We start from the raw sequence: 17631 nt of genomic DNA on the forward strand, positions 1-17631 counted from the left end.
TGCTGTGTGTGTGTGTGTTTGGTGTATGAGAGTCTGTGCTGTGTGTGTGTGTGTGTGGTGTATGAGAGTCTGTGCTGTGTGTGTGTGTGTGTGTGTGTGTGGTGTATGAGAGTCTGTGCTGTGTGTGTGTGTGTGTGTGTGGTGTATGAGAGTCTGTGCTGTGTGTGTGTGTGGTGTATGAGAGTCTGTGCTGTGTGTGTGTGGTGTATGAGAGTCTGTGCTGTGTGTGTGTTGTATGAGAGTCTGTGCTGTGTGTGTGTGTGTTTGGTGTATGAGAGTCTGTGCTGTGTGTGTGTGTGTGTGTGTGTGTGTGGTGTATGAGAGTCTGTGCTGTGTGTGTGTGTGTGTGTGTGTGTGTGTGGTGTATGAGAGTCTGTGGTGTGTGTGTGTGGTGTATGAGAGTCTGTGCTGTGTGTGTGTGGTGTATGAGAGTCTGTGCTGTGTGTGTGTGGTGTATGAGAGAGTCTGTGCTGTGTGTGTGTTTGGTGTATGAGAGTCTGTGCTGTGTGTGTGTGTGTTTGGTGTATGAGAGTCTGTGCTGTGTGTGTGTGTGTGTGGTGTATGAGAGTCTGTGCTGTGTGTGTGTGTGTGTGGTGTATGAGAGTCTGTGCTGTGTGTGTGTGTGTGTGTGGTGTATGAGAGTCTGTGCTGTGTGTGTGTGTGGTGTATGAGAGTCTGTGCTGTGTGTGTGTGGTGTATGAGAGTCTGTGCTGTGTGTGTGTGTGGTGTATGAGAGTCTGTGCTGTGTGTGTGTGTGGTGTATGAGAGTCTGTGCTGTGTGTGTGTGTGGTGTATGAGAGTCTGTGCTGTGTGTGTGTGTGTGGTGTATGAGAGTCTGTGCTGTGTGTGTGTGTGTGGTGTATGAGAGTCTGTGCTGTGTGTGTGTGTGTGGTGTATGAGAGTCTGTGCTGTGTGTGTGTGTGTGGTGTATGAGAGTCTGTGCTGTGTGTGTGTGGTGTATGAGAGTCTGTGCTGTGTGTGTGTGGTGTATGAGAGTCTGTGCTGTGTGTGTGTGGTGTATGAGAGTCTGTGCTGTGTGTGTGTGGTGTATGAGAGTCTGTGCTGTGTGTGTGTGGTGTATGAGAGTCTGTGCTGTGTGTGTGTGGTGTATGAGAGTCTGTGCTGTGTGTGTGTGGTGTATGAGAGTCTGTGCTGTGTGTGTGTGGTGTATGAGAGTCTGTGGTGTATGAGAGTCTGTGCTGTGTGTGTGTGGTGTATGAGAGTCTGTGCTGTGTGTGTGTGGTGTATGAGAGTCTGTGCTGTGTGTGTGTGGTGTATGAGAGTCTGTGCTGTGTGTGTGTGGTGTATGAGAGTCTGTGCTGTGTGTGTGGTGTATGAGAGTCTGTTGTGTGTGTGTGGTGTATGAGAGTCTGTGCTGTGTGTGTGTGGTGTATGAGAGTCTGTGCTGTGTGTGTGTGGTGTATGAGAGTCTGTGCTGTGTGTGTGTGGTGTATGAGAGTCTGTGCTGTGTGTGTGTGGTGTATGAGAGTCTGTGCTGTGTGTGTGTGTGTGTGTGGTGTATGAGAGAGAGTGTGCTGTGTGTGTGTTGTATGAGAGAGAGTGTGTGTGTGTGTGTGTTGTATGAGTGTGTGTGTGGTGTATGAGAGTATGTGCTGTGGGTGTGTGTGGTGTATGAGAGTATGTGCTGTGGGGGTGTGTGGTGTATGAGAGTCTGTGCTGTGTGTGTGTGTGTGTGTGTGTGTGGTGTATGAGAGAGTGTGATTTATTACCTGTAACAAAACTTTAACGTTTGACTACAATCAAGAATAAAGTATGTGTGTGTGTGTGTGGTGTATGAGAGAGTATGTGCTGTGTGTGTGTGGTGTATGAGAGAGTCTGTGCTGTGTGTGTGTGTGGTGTATGAGAGAGTCTGTGCTGTGTGTGTGGTGTATGAGAGAGAGAGTGTGTGTGTGTGTGAGTCTGTTGTGTGTGTGTGTGTGTGTGTGTGTATGAGAGTCTGTGCTGTGTGTGTGTGTGTGTGTGGTGTATGAGAGAGAGTGTGCTGTGTGTGTGTTGTATGAGAGAGAGTGTGTGTGTGTGTGTGTTGTATGAGTGTGTGTGTGGTGTATGAGAGTATGTGCTGTGGGTGTGTGTGGTGTATGAGAGTATGTGCTGTGGGGGTGTGTGGTGTATGAGAGTCTGTGCTGTGTGTGTGTGTGTGTGTGTGTGTGGTGTATGAGAGAGTGTGATTTATTACCTGTAACAAAACTTTAACGTTTGACTACAATCAAGAATAAAGTATGTGTGTGTGTGTGTGGTGTATGAGAGAGTATGTGCTGTGTGTGTGTGGTGTATGAGAGAGTCTGTGCTGTGTGTGTGTGTGGTGTATGAGAGAGTCTGTGCTGTGTGTGTGGTGTATGAGAGAGAGAGTGTGTGTGTGTGTGTGTGTGTGGTGTATGAGAGAGAGTGTATGTGTGTTGTATGAGAGTGTGTGTGTGTGTGTGTGTTGTATGAGAGAGAGTGTGTGTGTGTGTTGTATGAGAGAGTGTGTGTGTGTGTTGTATGAGAGAGAGTGTGTGTGTGTGTGTTGTATGAGAGAGAGAGAGAGTGTGTGTGTGTGTTGTATGAGAGAGAGAGAGTGTGTGTGTGTGTGTGTGTGTGTGTGTGTGTGTGGTGTATGAGAGTGTGCTGTGTGTGTGTGTGGTGTATGAGAATCTGTGCTGTGTGTGTGTGCGGTGTATGAGAATCTGTGCTGTGTGTGTGGGTGTGGTGTATGAGAGAGTCTGTGCCGTGTGTGTGTGTGTGGTGAATGAGAGAGTCTGTGCTGTGTGTGTGTTGTATGAGAGAGTGTGTGTGTGGTGTATGAGAGTCTGTGCTGTGTGTGTGTTGTATGAGAGAGTGTGTGTGTGTGTGTGTGTGTGTGTGTGTGTGTGTGTGTGTGTGTGTGTGTGTGTGTGTGTGTGTTGTATGAGAGAGTGTGTGTGTGTGTGGTGTATGAGAGTGTGCTGTGTGTGTGGTGTATGAGAATCTGTGCTGTGTGTGTGTGTGTGTGTTGTATGAGAGAGTCTGTGCTGTGTGTGTGGTGTATGAGAGAGAGAGAGAGAGAGAGAGAGAGAGAGAGAGAGAGTGTGTGTGTGTGTGTGGTGTATGAGAGAGAGTGTGTGTGTTGTATGAGAGAGAGTGTGTGTGTTGTATGAGAGAGAGTGTGTGTGTTGTATGAGAGAGAGTGTGTGTGTGTTGTATGAGAGAGAGTGTGTGTGTGTTGTGTATGAGAGAGTGTGTGTGTGTTGTGTATGAGAGAGTGTGTGTGTGTGTATGAGAATCTGTGCTGTGCGTGTGGTGTATGAGAGTGTGTGTGTGGTGTATGAGAGTCTGTGCCGTGTGTGTGTGGTGTATGAGAGTGTGTGTGTGGTGTATGAGAGTGTGTGTGTGGTGTATGTGTGTGTGTGTGTGGTGTATGAGAGTCTGTGCTGTGTGTGTGTGGTGTATGAGAGTCTGTGCTGTGTGTGTGTGGTGTATGAGAGTCTGTGCTGTGTGTGTGTGGTGTATGAGGGTGTGTGCTGTGTGTGTGTGGTGTATGAGAGTCTGTTGTGTGTGTGTGTGGTGTATGAGAGTCTGTTGTGTGTGTGTGTGTGTGTGTGTGTGTGTGTGGTGTATGAGAGTCTGTGCTGTGTGTGTGTTGTATGAGAGTGTGTGTGGTGTATGAGAGAGTCTGTGCTGTGTGTGTGTGTTGTATGAGAGAGTCTGTGCTGTGTGTGTGTTGTATGAGAGTGTGTGTGTGTGTGGTGTATGAGAGTCTGTGCTGTGTCTGTGTGTGGTGTATGAGAGTCTGTGCTGTGTGTGTGTGGGTGTGTGTGGTGTATGAGAGAGTCTGTGCTGTGTGTGTGTGTGTGTTTGGTGTATGAGAGTCTGTGCTGTGTGTGGTGTATGTGTGTGTGGTGTATGAGAGTCTGTGCTGTGTGTGTGTGTTGTATGAGAGAGAGAGAGAGAGAGAGAGAGAGAGAGAGAGAGAGAGAGAGAGAGAGAGAGTGAGTGAGTGTGTGTGTGTGTGTGTGGTGTATGAGAGTCTGTGCTGTGTGTGTGTGGGTGTGTGTGGTGTATGAGAGAGTCTGTGCTGTGTGTGTGTGTGTGTTTGGTGTATGAGAGTCTGTGCTGTGTGTGGTGTATGTGTGTGTGTGGTGTATGAGAGTCTGTGCTGTGTGTGTGTGTTGTATGAGAGAGAGAGAGAGAGAGAGAGAGAGAGAGAGAGAGAGAGAGAGAGAGAGAGTATGTGCTGTGGGTGTGTGTGGTGTATGAGAGTATGTGCTGTGGGTGTGTGTGGTGTATGAGAGTATGTGCTGTGGGTGTGTGTGGTGTATGAGAGTATGTGCTGTGGGTGTGTGTGGTGTATGAGAGTATGTGCTGTGTGTGTGTGTGGTGTATGAGAGTATGTGCTGTGGGTGTGTGTGGTGTATGAGAGTATGTGCTGTGGGTGTGTGCGGTGTATGAGAGTATGTGCTGTGGGTGTGTGTGGTGTATGAGAGTATGTGCGGTGTATGAGAGTATGTGCTGTGGGTGTGTGTGGTGTATGAGAGTATGTGCTGTGGGTGTGTGTGGTGTATGAGAGTATGTGCTGTGGGTGTGTGTGGTGTATGAGAGTATGTGCTGTGGGTGTGTGTGGTGTATGAGAGTATGTGCTGTGGGGGTGTGTGGTGTATGAGAGTATGTGCTGTGGGGGTGTGTGGTGTATGAGAGTATGTGCTGTGGGGGTGTGTGGTGTATGAGAGTATGTGCTGTGGGGGTGTGTGGTGTATGAGAGTCTATGCTGTGTGTGTGTGTGTGTATGAGAGTCTGTGCTATATGTGTGTGTGTGTGTGTGTGTGTGTGTGTGTGGTGTATGAGAGTCTATGCTGTGTGTGTGTGTGTGTGTGTATGAGAGTCTGTGCTATATGTGTGTGTGTGTGTGTGTGGTGTATGAGAGAGTGTGATTTATTACCTGTAACAAAACTTTAACGTTTGACTAGAATCAAGAATAAAGTATGCACACATTTTAGTCACTTTTCCAAAAATTGCAGCTATCTTGTAAATTACTTCAGACTTTTTCAGACCAAACATAAAAATAGGATTGCAAAGGTATGTGGTATCATGGAACTGGGACTTGGGGGGGGGGGGGGGGGAATTTTGAAGAACCCTGCTCTATCTGAATCTTTAAAGAACATTTTTGGGTTTAGTATCCCTTTAATGTGATGATTTATGTAAATCTCTAATTAGGACATAACTGGCAATTGTTTTATTTGCTGGAATAAACTGACATTGTGAACATTATCTTACCTTTGAATGCCGGGCATTACAGAACGGGATTGCAAATATTTCATTTCTTCTCTTTTCTGAATAATTAAATCCATTTCCTTGTTTTCGGGTACTTCTGCACTAAAAGACATTTTACATAAAAATATGAGAAATATATCCATTTGAAATTTGCACTGTTAATAAACAAACAACAAGGTTTTTTGTCCTATCTACATCCCGAGAGGCAGTACTTTTCTTCACTTTCTGCGATTTTTTAAATGAAAACTTTCTTGCAGGTCTTTTTTTTTTATTTTTTTTTTTAAATTTTTTTAAAAGAAAAAATGTTTTATTAAAGTGATTTGCAATTTTACAATTGAACATAGGAATAAAGACAAAAGAAATTCTACATCGAGATGGCATGAGTGACAAATGCTATAACGTAACATATTACATTTTACATTTATGGATGTCACACTCTATATAACATATTATAGCTATTACATCTATAGTCTTATAGCTCGGGCTCTTGACCTAGTTGTGTGGATAAATTCAAGAGCATGAGTCATTTCTATACAGTACAAAGTGAGATTAAGTGTATTGCTACTCGACTCGGTGGCTTCTACCTGGACTACTCATTGGGCGCGCTGCTGTCTGTAATAGAGGTGAAATAGAAAAACATAATTTATGTAAGAACTTACCTGATAAATTCATTTCTTTCATATTAGCAAGAGTCCATGAGCTAGTGACGTATGGGATATACATTCCTATCAGGAGGGGCAAAATTTCCCAAAACTCAAAATGCCTATAAATACACCCCTCACCACACAGTTTAACGCATAGCCAAGAAGTGGGGTGATAAGATAAAAGTGCGAAAGCATAAAAAATAAGGAATTGGAATAATTGTGCTTTATACAAAAAAATCATAACCACCACAAAAAGGGTGGGCCTCATGGACTCTTGCTAATATGAAAGAAATTAATTTATCAGGTAAGTTCTTACATAAATTATGTTTTCTTTCATGTAATTAGCAAGAGTCCATGAGCTAGTGACGTATGGGATAACGAATACCCAAGATGTGGATCTTCCACGCAAGAGTCACTAGAGAGGGAGGGATAAAATAAAGACAGCCAATTCCGCTGAAAATAATCCACACCCAAAATAAAGTTTAAATCATATAATGAAAAAACTGAAATTATAAGCAGAAGAATCAAACTGAAACAGCTGCCTGAAGAACTTTTCTACCAAAAACTGCTTCAGAAGAAGAAAACACATCAAAATGGTAGAATTTAGTAAAAGTATGCAAAGAAGACCAAGTTGCTGCTTTGCAAATCTGATCAACCGAAGCTTCATTCCTAAACGCCCAGGAAGTAGAAACTGACCTAGTAGAATGAGCTGTAATCCTTTGAGGGGGAGATTTACCCGACTCGACATAAGCATGATGAATTAAAGATTTCAACCAAGACGCCAAAGAAATGGCAGAGGCCTTCTGACCTTTCCTAGAACCAGAAAAGATAACAAAGACTAGAAGTCTTTCGGAAATTCTTAGTAGCTTCAACATAATATTTCAAAGCTCTAACTACATCCAAAAAATGCAAAGATCTCTCCTTAGAATTCTTAGGATTAGGACACAATGAAGGAACCACAATTTCTCTACTAATGTTGTTAGAATTCACAACCTTAGGTAAAAATTTAAAAGAAGTTCGCAACACCGCCTTATCCTGATGAAAAATCAGAAAAGGAGATTCACAAGAAAGAGCAGATAATTCAGAAACTCATCTAGCAGAAGAGATGGCCAAAAGAAACAAAACTTTCCAAGAAAGTAATTTAATGTCCAGTGAATGCATAGGTTCAAACGGAGGAGCTTGAAGAGCCCCCAGAACCAAATTCAAACTCCAAGGAGGAGAAATTGACTTAATAACAGGTTTTATACGAACCAAAGCTTGTACAAAACAATGAATATCAGGAAGATTAGCAATCTTTCTGTGAAAAAGAACAGAAAGAGCAGAGATTTGTCCTTTCAAGGAACTTGCAGACAAACCTTTATCCAAACCATCCTGAAGAAACTGTAAAATTCTCGGAATTCTAAAAGAATGCCAGGAAAAATGATGAGAAAGACACCAAGAAATGTAAATCTTCCAGACTCGATAATATATCTTCCTAGATACAGATTTACGAGCCTGTAACATAGTATTAATCACAGAGTCAGAGAAACCTCTTTGACTGAGAATCAAGCGTTCAATCTCCATACCTTCAAATTTAAGGATTTGAGATCCTGATGGAAAAAAGGACCTTGCGACAGAAGGTCTGGTCTTAACGGAAGAGTCCACGGTTGGCAAGTGGCCATCCGGACAAGATCCGCATACCAAAACCTGTGAGGCCATGCTGGAGCCCCCAGTAGAACAAACGAGCATTCCTTCAGAATCTTGGAAATTACTCTTGGAAGAAGAACTAGAGGCGGAAAGATATAAGCAGGATGATACTTCCAAGGAAGTGACAATGCATCCACTGCTTCCGCCTGAGGATCCCTGGATCTGGACAGATACCTGGGAAGCTTCTTGTTTAGATGAGAAGCCATCAGATCTATTTCTGGAAGTCCCCACATTTGAACAATCTGAAGAAATACCTCTGGGTGAAGAAACCATTCGCCCGGATGCAACGTTTGGCGACTGAGATAATCCGCTTCCCAATTGTCTATACCTGGGATATGAACCGCAGAAATTAGACAGGAGCTGGATTCCGCCCATACCACTATTCGAGATACTTCTTTCATAGCCAGAGGACTGTGAGTCCCTCTTTGATGATTGATGTATGCCACAGTTGTGACATTGTCTGTCTGAAAACAAATGAACGATTCTCTCTTTAGAAGAGGCCATGACTGAAGAGCTCTGAAAATTGCACGGAGTTCCAAAATATTGATTGGTAATCTCACCTCCTGAGATTCCCAAACCCCTTGTGCTGTCAGAGACCCCCAAACAGCTCCCCAACCTGTCAGACTTGCATCTGTTGAAATTACAGTCCAGGTCGGAAGAACAAAAGAAGCCCCCTGAACTAAACAATGGTGATCTGTCCACCACGTCAGAGTGTCGTACAATCGGTTTTAAAGATATTAGTTGAGATATCTTTGTGTAATCCCTGCACCACTGGTTCAGCATACAGAGCTGAAGAGGTCGCATGTGAAAACGAGCAAAGGGGATCGCGTCCGATGCAGCAGTCATAAGACCTAGAATTTCCATGCATAAGGCTACCGAAGGGAATGATTGTGATTGAAGGTTTCGACAAGCTGAGATCAATTTTAGACGTCTCTTGTCTGTTAGGGACAGAGTCATGGACGCTGAATCTATCTGGAAACCTAAAAAGGTTACCCTTGTCTGAGGAATCAATTAACTTTTCGGTAAATTGATCCTCCAACCATGATCTTGAAGAAACACCACAAGTCGATTCGTATGAGATTCTGCTAAATGTGAAGACTGAGCAAGTACCAAGATATCGTCCAAATAAGGAAATACCACAATAACCTGTTCTCTGATTACAGACAGAAGGGCACCGAGAACCTTTGTAAAAATTCTTGGAGCTGTTGCTAGGCCAAACGGCAGAGCCACAAACTGGTAATGCTTGTCTAGGAAAGAGAATCTCAGAAACTGATAGTGATCTGGATGAATCGGAATATGCAGATATGCATTCTGTAAATCTATTGTGGACATATAATGCCCTTGCTGAACAAAAGGCAGGATAGTCCTTACAGTTACCATTTTGAATGTTGGTATCCTTACATAACGATTCAATATTTTTAGATCCAGAACTGGTCTGAAGGAATTCTCCTTCTTTGGTACAATGAAGAGATTTGAATAAAACCCCAGCCCCTGTTCCAGAACTGGAACTGGCATAATTACTCCAGCCAACTCTAGATCTGAAACACATTTCAGAAATGCTTGAGCCTTTGCTGGATTTACTGGGACACGGGAAAGAAAAAATCTCTTTGCAGGAGGCCTTATCTTGAAGCCAATTCTGTACCCTTCTGAAACAATGTTTTGAATCCAAAGATTGTGAATTGAATTGATCCAAATTTCTTTGAAAAATCGTAATCTGCCCCCTACCAGCTGTGCTGGAATGAGGGCCGCACCTTCATGTGGACTTGGGAGCTGGCTTTGATTTTCTAAAAGGCTTGGATTTATTCCAGACTGGAGATGGTTTCCAAACTGATACCGCTCCTGTGGGTGAAGGATCAGGCTTTTGTTCCTTATTGTGACGAAAGGAACGAAAACGATTATTAGACCTAAATTTACCTTTAGACTTTTTATCCTGTGGTAAAAAAGTTCCTTTCCCTCCAGTAACAGTTGAGATAATAGAATCCAACTGAGAACCAAATAATTTATTACCCTGGAAAGAAAGGGAAAGCAAAGTTGACTTAGACATATCAGCATTCCAAGTTTTAAGCCATAAAGCTCTTCTAGCTAAAATAGCTAGAGAGACGTATACCTGACATCAACTCTAATGATATCAAAAGATGGCATCACAAATAAAGTTATTAGCATGTTGAAGAAGATTAACAATGCTATGAGAATTATGATCTGTTACTTGTTGCGCTAAAGCTTCTAACCAAAAAGTTGAAGCTGCAGCAACATCCGCTAAAGATATAGCAGGTCTAAGAAGATTACCTGAACATAAGTAAGCTTTCCTTAGAAAGGATTCAATCTTCCTATCTAAAGGATCCTTAAAGGAAGTACTATCTGCCGTAGGAATAGTAGTACGTTTAGCAAGAGTAGAGACAGCCCCATCAACTTTAGGGATTTTGTCCCAAAATTCTAATCTGTCAGATGGCACAGGATATAATTGCTTAAAACGTTTAGAAGGAGTAAATGAATTACCCAAATTATTCCATTCCCTGGAGATTACTTCAGAAATAGCATCAGGGACAGGAAAAACTTCTGGAATAACTACAGGAGATTTAAAAACTTTATTTAAACGTTTAGATTTAGTATCAAGAGGACCAGAATCCTCTATTTCTAATGCAATTAAGACTTCTTTAAGTAAAGAACGAATAAATTCCATTTTGAATAAATATGAAGATTTATCAGCATCAACCTCTGAGACAGAATCCTCTGAACCAGAGGAACCATTGTCAGAATCAGAATGATGATGTTCATTTAAAAATTCATCTGAAAAATGAGAAGTTTTAAAAGACCTTTTACGTTTACTAGAAGGAGGAATAACAGACATAGCCTTCTTAATGGATTTAGAAACAAAATCTCTTATGTTAACAGGAACACTCTGAGTATTAGATGTTGACGGAACAGCAACAGGTAATATAACATTACTAAAGGAAATATTATCTGCATTAACAAGTTTGTCATGACATTCATTACAAACAACAGCTGGAGGAACAGATACCACAAATTTACAGCAGATACACTTAACTTTGGTAGATCCAGCAGCAGGCAGCGTTTTTCCAGAAGTATCTTCTGACTCAGTGTCAATCTGGGACATCTTGCAATATGTAATAGAAAAAACAACATATAAAGCAAAATTGATCAAATTCCTTAAATGACAGTTTCAGGAATGGGAAAAAATGCCAGCGAACAAGCTTCTAGCAACCAGAAGCAATAAATAATGAGACTTAAATAATGTGGAGACAATAGTGACGCCCATATTTTTTAGCGCCAAAAAAAAAGACGCCCACATTATTTGGCGCCTAAATGCTTTTGCTTCCAAAAATGCCGCCACATCCGGAACGCCGACACTTTTGGCGCAAAAAAACATCAAAAATGACGCAACTTCCGGCGACACGTATGACGCCGGAAACAGAAAAAAAAATTTGCGCCAAAAAAGTCCGCGCCAAGAATGACGCAATAAAATGAAGCATTTTCAGCCCCCGCGAGCCTAACAGCCCACAGGGAAAAAAAGTCAAATTTTAAGGTAAGAAAAAAATTGATTTATTCATATGCATTATCCCAAATATGAAACTGACTGTTTGAAATAAGGAACGTTGAATATCCTGAGTCAAGGCAAATAAATGTTTGAATACATATATTTAGAACTTTATATAAAAGTGCCCAACCATAGCTTAGAGTGTCACAGAAAATAAGATTTACTTACCCCAGGACACTCATCTACATGTAGTAGAAAGCCAAACCAGTACTGAAACGCGAATCAGTAGAGGTAATGGTATATATAAGAGTATATCGTCGATCTGAAAAGGGAGGTAAGAGATGAATCTCTACGACCGATAACAGAGAACCTATGAAATAGACCCCGTAGAAGGAGATCATTGAATTCAAATAGGCAATACTCTCCTCACATCCCTCTGACATTCACTGCACGCTGAGAGGAAAACCGGGTTCCAACTTGCTGAGGAGCGCATATCAACGTAGAATCTAGCACAAACTTACTTCACCACCTCCATAGGAGGCAAAGTTTGTAAAACTGATTTGTGGGTGTGGTGAGGGGTGTATTTATAGGCATTTTGAGGTTTGGGAAACTTTGCCCCTCCTGGTAGGAATGTATATCCCATACGTCACTAGCTCATGGACTCTTGCTAATTACATGAAAGATATAAGACTTACTTACCCCAGGACACTCATCTACATGTAGTAGAAAGCCAAACCAGTACTGAAACGAGAATCAGTAGAGGTAATGGTATATATAAGAGTATATCGTCGATCTGAAAAGGGAGGTAAGAGATGAATCTCTACGACCGATAACAGAGAACCTATGAAATAGACCCCATAGAAGTGGATCATTGAATTCAAATAGGCAATACTCTCTTCACATCCCTCTGACATTCACTGCACGCTGAGAGGAAAACCGGGCTCCAACCTGCTGTGGAGCGCATATCAACGTAGAATCTAGCACAAACTTACTTCACCACCTCCACGGGAGGCAAAGTTTGTAAAACTGATTTGTGGGTGTGGTGAGGGGTGTATTTATAGGCATTTTGAGGTTTGGGAAACTTTGCCCCTCCTGGTAGGAATGTATATCCCATACATCACTAGCTCATGGACTCTTGCTAATTACATGAAAGAAATTAGATGATAGGGAGAAAAGGGATGTACCAGTAGTAGAGGAAGGGAGAAGGGGGGGGGCATCTGTCCACAAGGGTGAGCCGGCCAAACAGGATGATATCTACCTGTCATGTCTCTGTTTCCACATATGTAGCATTGTTTCGTGGATCTCCACCGACCTGGACTTGATGTAGTAATAACGTTCAAGCTGCAAGAGGGTGTCTACCTGGGTTTTCCATTCCCTGTAGGAGGGGCATAGGGTAGATTTCCAGTGTCTGGGTATTAGTATTTTAGCACGTCTGATCAGTGTTAGCATCAGCTTATGTTTTGCCCTGTCTTGAAGTCAAGAGAGATCCGAGAATAGGAGTATTTTAGGATCCATTGGGATTTCTACCCCCAGTGTTTTGCTGGTATGTTTTATAACATCTTCCCAAAAAGGTTGGAGTCTGGGACAGTCCCACCATATGTGTAAAACTGTGCCCTCCTCCTGGCAGCCCCTCCAGCACTTGCCAGAAGAGGACGGATAGATGGTTTTTAGTCTGCTTGAGGTGAGGTACCACCTGGTCAAGAATTTAAAATTACTTTCCTGCACTTGGGCCGAAATAGATGCTGTTTTGTTATAAACGAAGATATTTCTCCAGTTTTCCACTGTCAGTTCCTGGCCCAAGTCTCTACCCCAGACCCCGGTATAAGTCGGTAGGTGTTCTGCGTCAGGTGTGAGGAGTATTCTATATAATTTTGATATCAGTCGGTGATGTGTATGTTTAGCTGTACATAGTTTCTCGAAATCTGTCATCTGTCTCAGAAGGGAGGTCTTGTCTTTAAGAGTAGAAACATAATGAGAAATCTGAGCGTGTGCCAGCCATGTCAGATGTATGTCTGTGTCTTCCAACTCGCTACGCGTTTCCATTCTTTGTTGTTGTGTTAGATGAGAGATGGTATTTCTTTCTAAGGGCTGTCCATATAGGCTGTACTTTTCCCTTAGACCCAATGGGAGGGCAGGATTGCCTATATAAGGTGTCGGGGGTGAAACTGGTGTGGAAACGTGTCTAAAAGTGTGGGTAGTCTTGTCCCATACCGCAAAGAACTCCCTGAGGAGAGGGTAGTTTTCTATAGTCTTTGGTCTGTCCCTCTTCCCTAGCCAAGCCAAGTGGCCTGGATTATTCGTGTGCAGGATAGCTGTCAATCTGTATCCAATGTTTTGTTTTATCATTAGTACTCCAGTCAATCAGTCTTTGCAAAATTATGGCCTGTCTGTACAATTGGATGTTTGGGATGCCCAATCCACCCCTGTCCTTTGGTAAAGAGTCTGTTTTTTGACCCTGGGTTGTATGCTATTCCAAATAAATGTCTCTAAGAAAGATTGTATCTTTGCGACGTGGTCTACTGGCAGCGGTATCGGTAAGGTTTGCATTAGGTAAAGGATTCTGGGCAGGACAATCATCTTTATGATGCTTATCCTACCCAGCCAGGAAAAACTTCTGTTCTTCCAGTTCGAGAGGTCATTTATCACTGCCCTCTCCAACTGTTTGTAATTGGCTTCGTACATCACATCTACATTTGCCGACAGCTGTACTCCCAGGTATTTCATGGTGTTTCGCTGTCTTCGCAGAGGACAGTTCCTCATTATGTTGGTTATTTCATCCTCTGCTAGAGTTACATTCATGACCTCCGATTTGTTGACGTTTAAAAGGAAATTTGAATATTTTCCAAATTCCTTTATCAGTTCTAGAGCCCGTGGGAGATGATTCCGAGTTCGTAAGTGTCAACAGGATGTCTTCCGCGTACATTGCGATTTTGTGTTCTGTGTTATCTAATTTGATACCCTTGACCCGATTCTCTGAGCGTAGTTTAAGAGCAAGCACTTCTATTGACAACGCGAATAGGATCGGCGAGAGGGGACACCCCCTGCCTAGTACCATTCGATATCTCAAATCTCTCCGTCAGGAGACCGTTTACCTTTACCTTGGCAGAAGGCGAAGTGTAGAGCGCGAAGATCATGTTTACAAATGGCCCGCCGAAGCCCATCTTCGACAGGGTGAGCCTTAGGAAAGGCCAGCTCACCCTGTCGAAGGCTTTTTCCGCGTCGGTAGATGTCAGGGTCAATGATATCCCATTACATTTTGCAAATGAGATTAATTGTATAACCTTCAGGGTGTTATCCCTGGCCTCTCTCCCTGGCACGAACCCCACCTGATCGGGGTTAATTAGCATTGGTAAGATCTTATTAATACGTGTGGCTAGAATTTTCGCATATATTTTCACGTCTGCGTTAAGTAGGGAGATCAGTCGAAGGTTCTCTGGTTTGTTTGGTACCTTGCCCGGTTTGGGCAGAACCGTGACGTGAGCCTCTAACAGGGTCTGCGAGAACCCCCCCTCCTTTAACACTGTGTTGTATAGACCTAATAAGTGTGGTGTTAAGATTTTCATGAATTTTTTGTAATATCCTATCCCTAGTCCGTCAGGGCCGGGGCTTTTCCCTGTAGGGGTGTCTCTTATTGCTTTGGTCACTTCGTCATACGTTATGGGTTTTTCTAATTGTCGCGCCTCTTCGCTGGTGATCTGGGGGTCTCTGTGTCTTCAAAGTACGTTTCCATATCTGTAGCAACTCTATCATCCCCGCCCCCCTCCCCAGGTGGCCCTGTGATCAGCTTCAGGTTGTATAAGGTAGAGTAATATGCCCTCAATGTCTCTGCTATACCTCTACTATCCTCATGGAGTTGTCCCTGTCTGTCTGTCATTCCGGATATGTATGCCTTATGGCGTTTCCTCTTTAAGGCTCTTGCCAAAAGGAGATCCCGGTTTGTTGCCATGTTCAAAATATGTCTGATTCATGTACAGGGCCTGTTGTTGTGCCTCTCTAGTTTGTAATGCCTGAAGTTCCTTCCTGACTGTTTGTAGCGACTTAAATATGTCCGTAGAGGTAGTGTTTTTCTGGTGCAGCCCTTCCCAAAATGCGATCTGTGCCTGGAGTGAATTGTTGTATTGTCTGATCTGTTTGCGTTGTTGCGCTTTTAGTTTTATCATCACTCCCCTTATAACTCGTTTATGTGCCTCCCAGAGTATTGAGGGTTTTGTCTGGTCAGTTTGATTCGAAAATAGTCCTCTAATTCTTTAGCCATCTTTAACGAGGTCGGTGCATCGTTTAACATGGTCTCATCTAGTCGCCATATATATGGGAGAATTGGCTTTTTTTGGCCATTTAAAATCACAGATCACCGGCGCGTGGTCTGACCAAGTGATCTGCAGGATATCCGTATGAAAAACATGTGAGAGTAGAGCCTGATCTACGAGAATATAATCTATTCTAGAGTATGAGAGATGTGGGTGTGAGTAGAAAGTGTATTTTCTGTCTTTAGGGTGTTGTGTCCTCCATACGTCTCAGCAAGAGCTGCCGCAGCTGTGAACTGACTGATCTCAACACCCTTTTAGGGACGCTGGAGGAGCCGTCTGAAGTGTCTACTTTAGGGTCTAGGGATAAATTGAAGTCTCCTCCCATTATCACTTCCCCCTTGCTATTTTCCAAGATCTTATGCGCAATTATCTTCAAGGTGGTGTGCCGTTGTTGGTTAGGTAGATACATATTTATCAATGTGATATATCTGTTATATAACAATCCTATAACTATTATATATCTACCTGCTTTATCCTTATCAACATAGGTTGGGTGGAATTGTATGTTGTTATTAATTAGTATTCCCACACCTCCTGTTTTTGTTTGGCCTGATGCAAGGAAAATTTGATGGTATCTGGCGCTAAGTAATTTTGGCTCTCTTCCCTTCTTAAAGTGAGTTTCTTGCAAAAATATGTCACCGTCCTGCCGGTGGAGATCCCTGAAAGCTATTGACCTTTTTTCGCGACTGTTAAGGCCTTTAACGTTTATGGTTATCAACCGTATTTGGCAAGTCTCCCTCTGTGTCCTGTGGACTGACATTGTGTTAATCCTGTGTGGTATCTGGGGGTTAGGGTGGAGTGTGGGGGAGGGAGGGAAGGTAGAAGTGGGTTTGAGAAGAGAGTAGTAAGTGAAGTTAGGTGGGTAAAGAGGAAGTGACAGCGGTCTCCTACTATTCTATTTCAGTATAGAGTAGAGTCCAGTTGAATCTATTTGTGTCAATAGTACACTAAATAGTTGTGTAACAAAGTAGGGTAATATCCCCTACCCCCAGAGTGACATTCAGATTTTGTTTGCACGTTTCTTAGTAAATGCTTATTCAATTATTAATGTAAGTAAGTGTGCCCTGTGGTCAGTTTTAAGGACACAGCGGCCCTGATGGTAGAGGTGGGGTCAACAGTAAGCAGTGCAGTAAAAGTGGTGGTTTCAACAATTACTATAGTATTATCTAGTTCTTCAGCGGTATTTAGCAGAGATTATTGCAGAAATAGACATTCATCAATTTTGCTTTATACGGTTCTATAACATGCCCAAGGAAAAGAAAAAAGAAAATAGTAACCCCCATAACATGAACCTGCATAATATTAAACAATTAGTAAACAGTGCATAGCACATCATCAGGGTCGGTGAACTTGTATCTTTAGTTTGACCAATAAAGGTCTCAGTCCATGGGAAATAGGTGATGCAAAACATTAAAATAGTGACCAGACCCTTTCATAGTCTTTGTATCTGACATTCAGCGCTTGGATGCCGTACATGCGTTATAAAACAGCAATAAACATGTAATAAACCATATCCTTACAACATTATTAATTTTATTTACTTATAATAAACCGCATTCTCTCAGTGTTATTTAATTTTATGTAGCTTAACATCTCATTTAAGAGAAGAAACCCAGGACATGAACCTTTATAACAATAAACAGTCAACCAATAAAGTGTAACATAACATTTGCCAAACAATATCATAGTTGTTAAGATTGTGTCTTTAGTTTGACCATTTGTGGCCTTACTCCACTAGGGGAAGAGAATGCATAGCACATAAATAGTAGCTAGGCCCTATCACCTATTGTGTTACTGCTATATTGTGCTTGGGTATTTACATCCATGTTAAGAAACTTGTGGAACATTTATTAACTTATAATAAACTGCGTTCTTTCAACTTTATTTACGTTACCCATTTGCAGTCAGCCAGTTCGTGAGATAATGTTCTCTTCACCAGTGAGCTAGCAGACATTGGGATGATTTTGTGAGGACAATCAGTCCGTTAGTCATCTTTTCTAGTGTCGCTGATTTTTGCAGCATTCTCTGGCAAGTTGTTCCTTTCTGTTGAGGAGTGATTTGTATGTGAAGTGTTTCGCAAAAATGTTCCAGGTCTTCTGGGTTCTTAAAATGTAGCTGATTTATCTCCTTTAGTGGCAGTTATGCTAACCGGGAACCCCCATCTGTATGGTATATTTTTTGCACGCAGGGTCGAGGTGATAAATTGTAGATCCCTCCTTTTCTGAAGGGTAGTCGGGCTAAGGTCTGAAAA

The 17631-nt window shown here is 42.5% G+C and overlaps 1 protein-coding gene across 1 annotated transcript in view; it reads right to left on the minus strand.

Annotated features, from left to right (window-relative positions):
• SCAF11 (SR-related CTD associated factor 11) overlaps positions 1-17631 on the minus strand; it is a 519944-nt gene that overhangs the window by 322079 nt on the left and 180234 nt on the right. Inside the window, exon 9 of the mRNA XM_053719207.1 lies at positions 5251-5349. Coding sequence (XP_053575182.1) covers positions 5251-5349 — 99 coding nt within the window. The remainder of the gene's footprint in view (positions 1-5250; positions 5350-17631) is intronic.

The sequence above is a fragment of the Bombina bombina genome, chromosome 6 (assembly GCF_027579735.1).
Source record: "Bombina bombina isolate aBomBom1 chromosome 6, aBomBom1.pri, whole genome shotgun sequence".
Classification (NCBI taxonomy): Eukaryota; Metazoa; Chordata; class Amphibia; order Anura; family Bombinatoridae; genus Bombina; species Bombina bombina.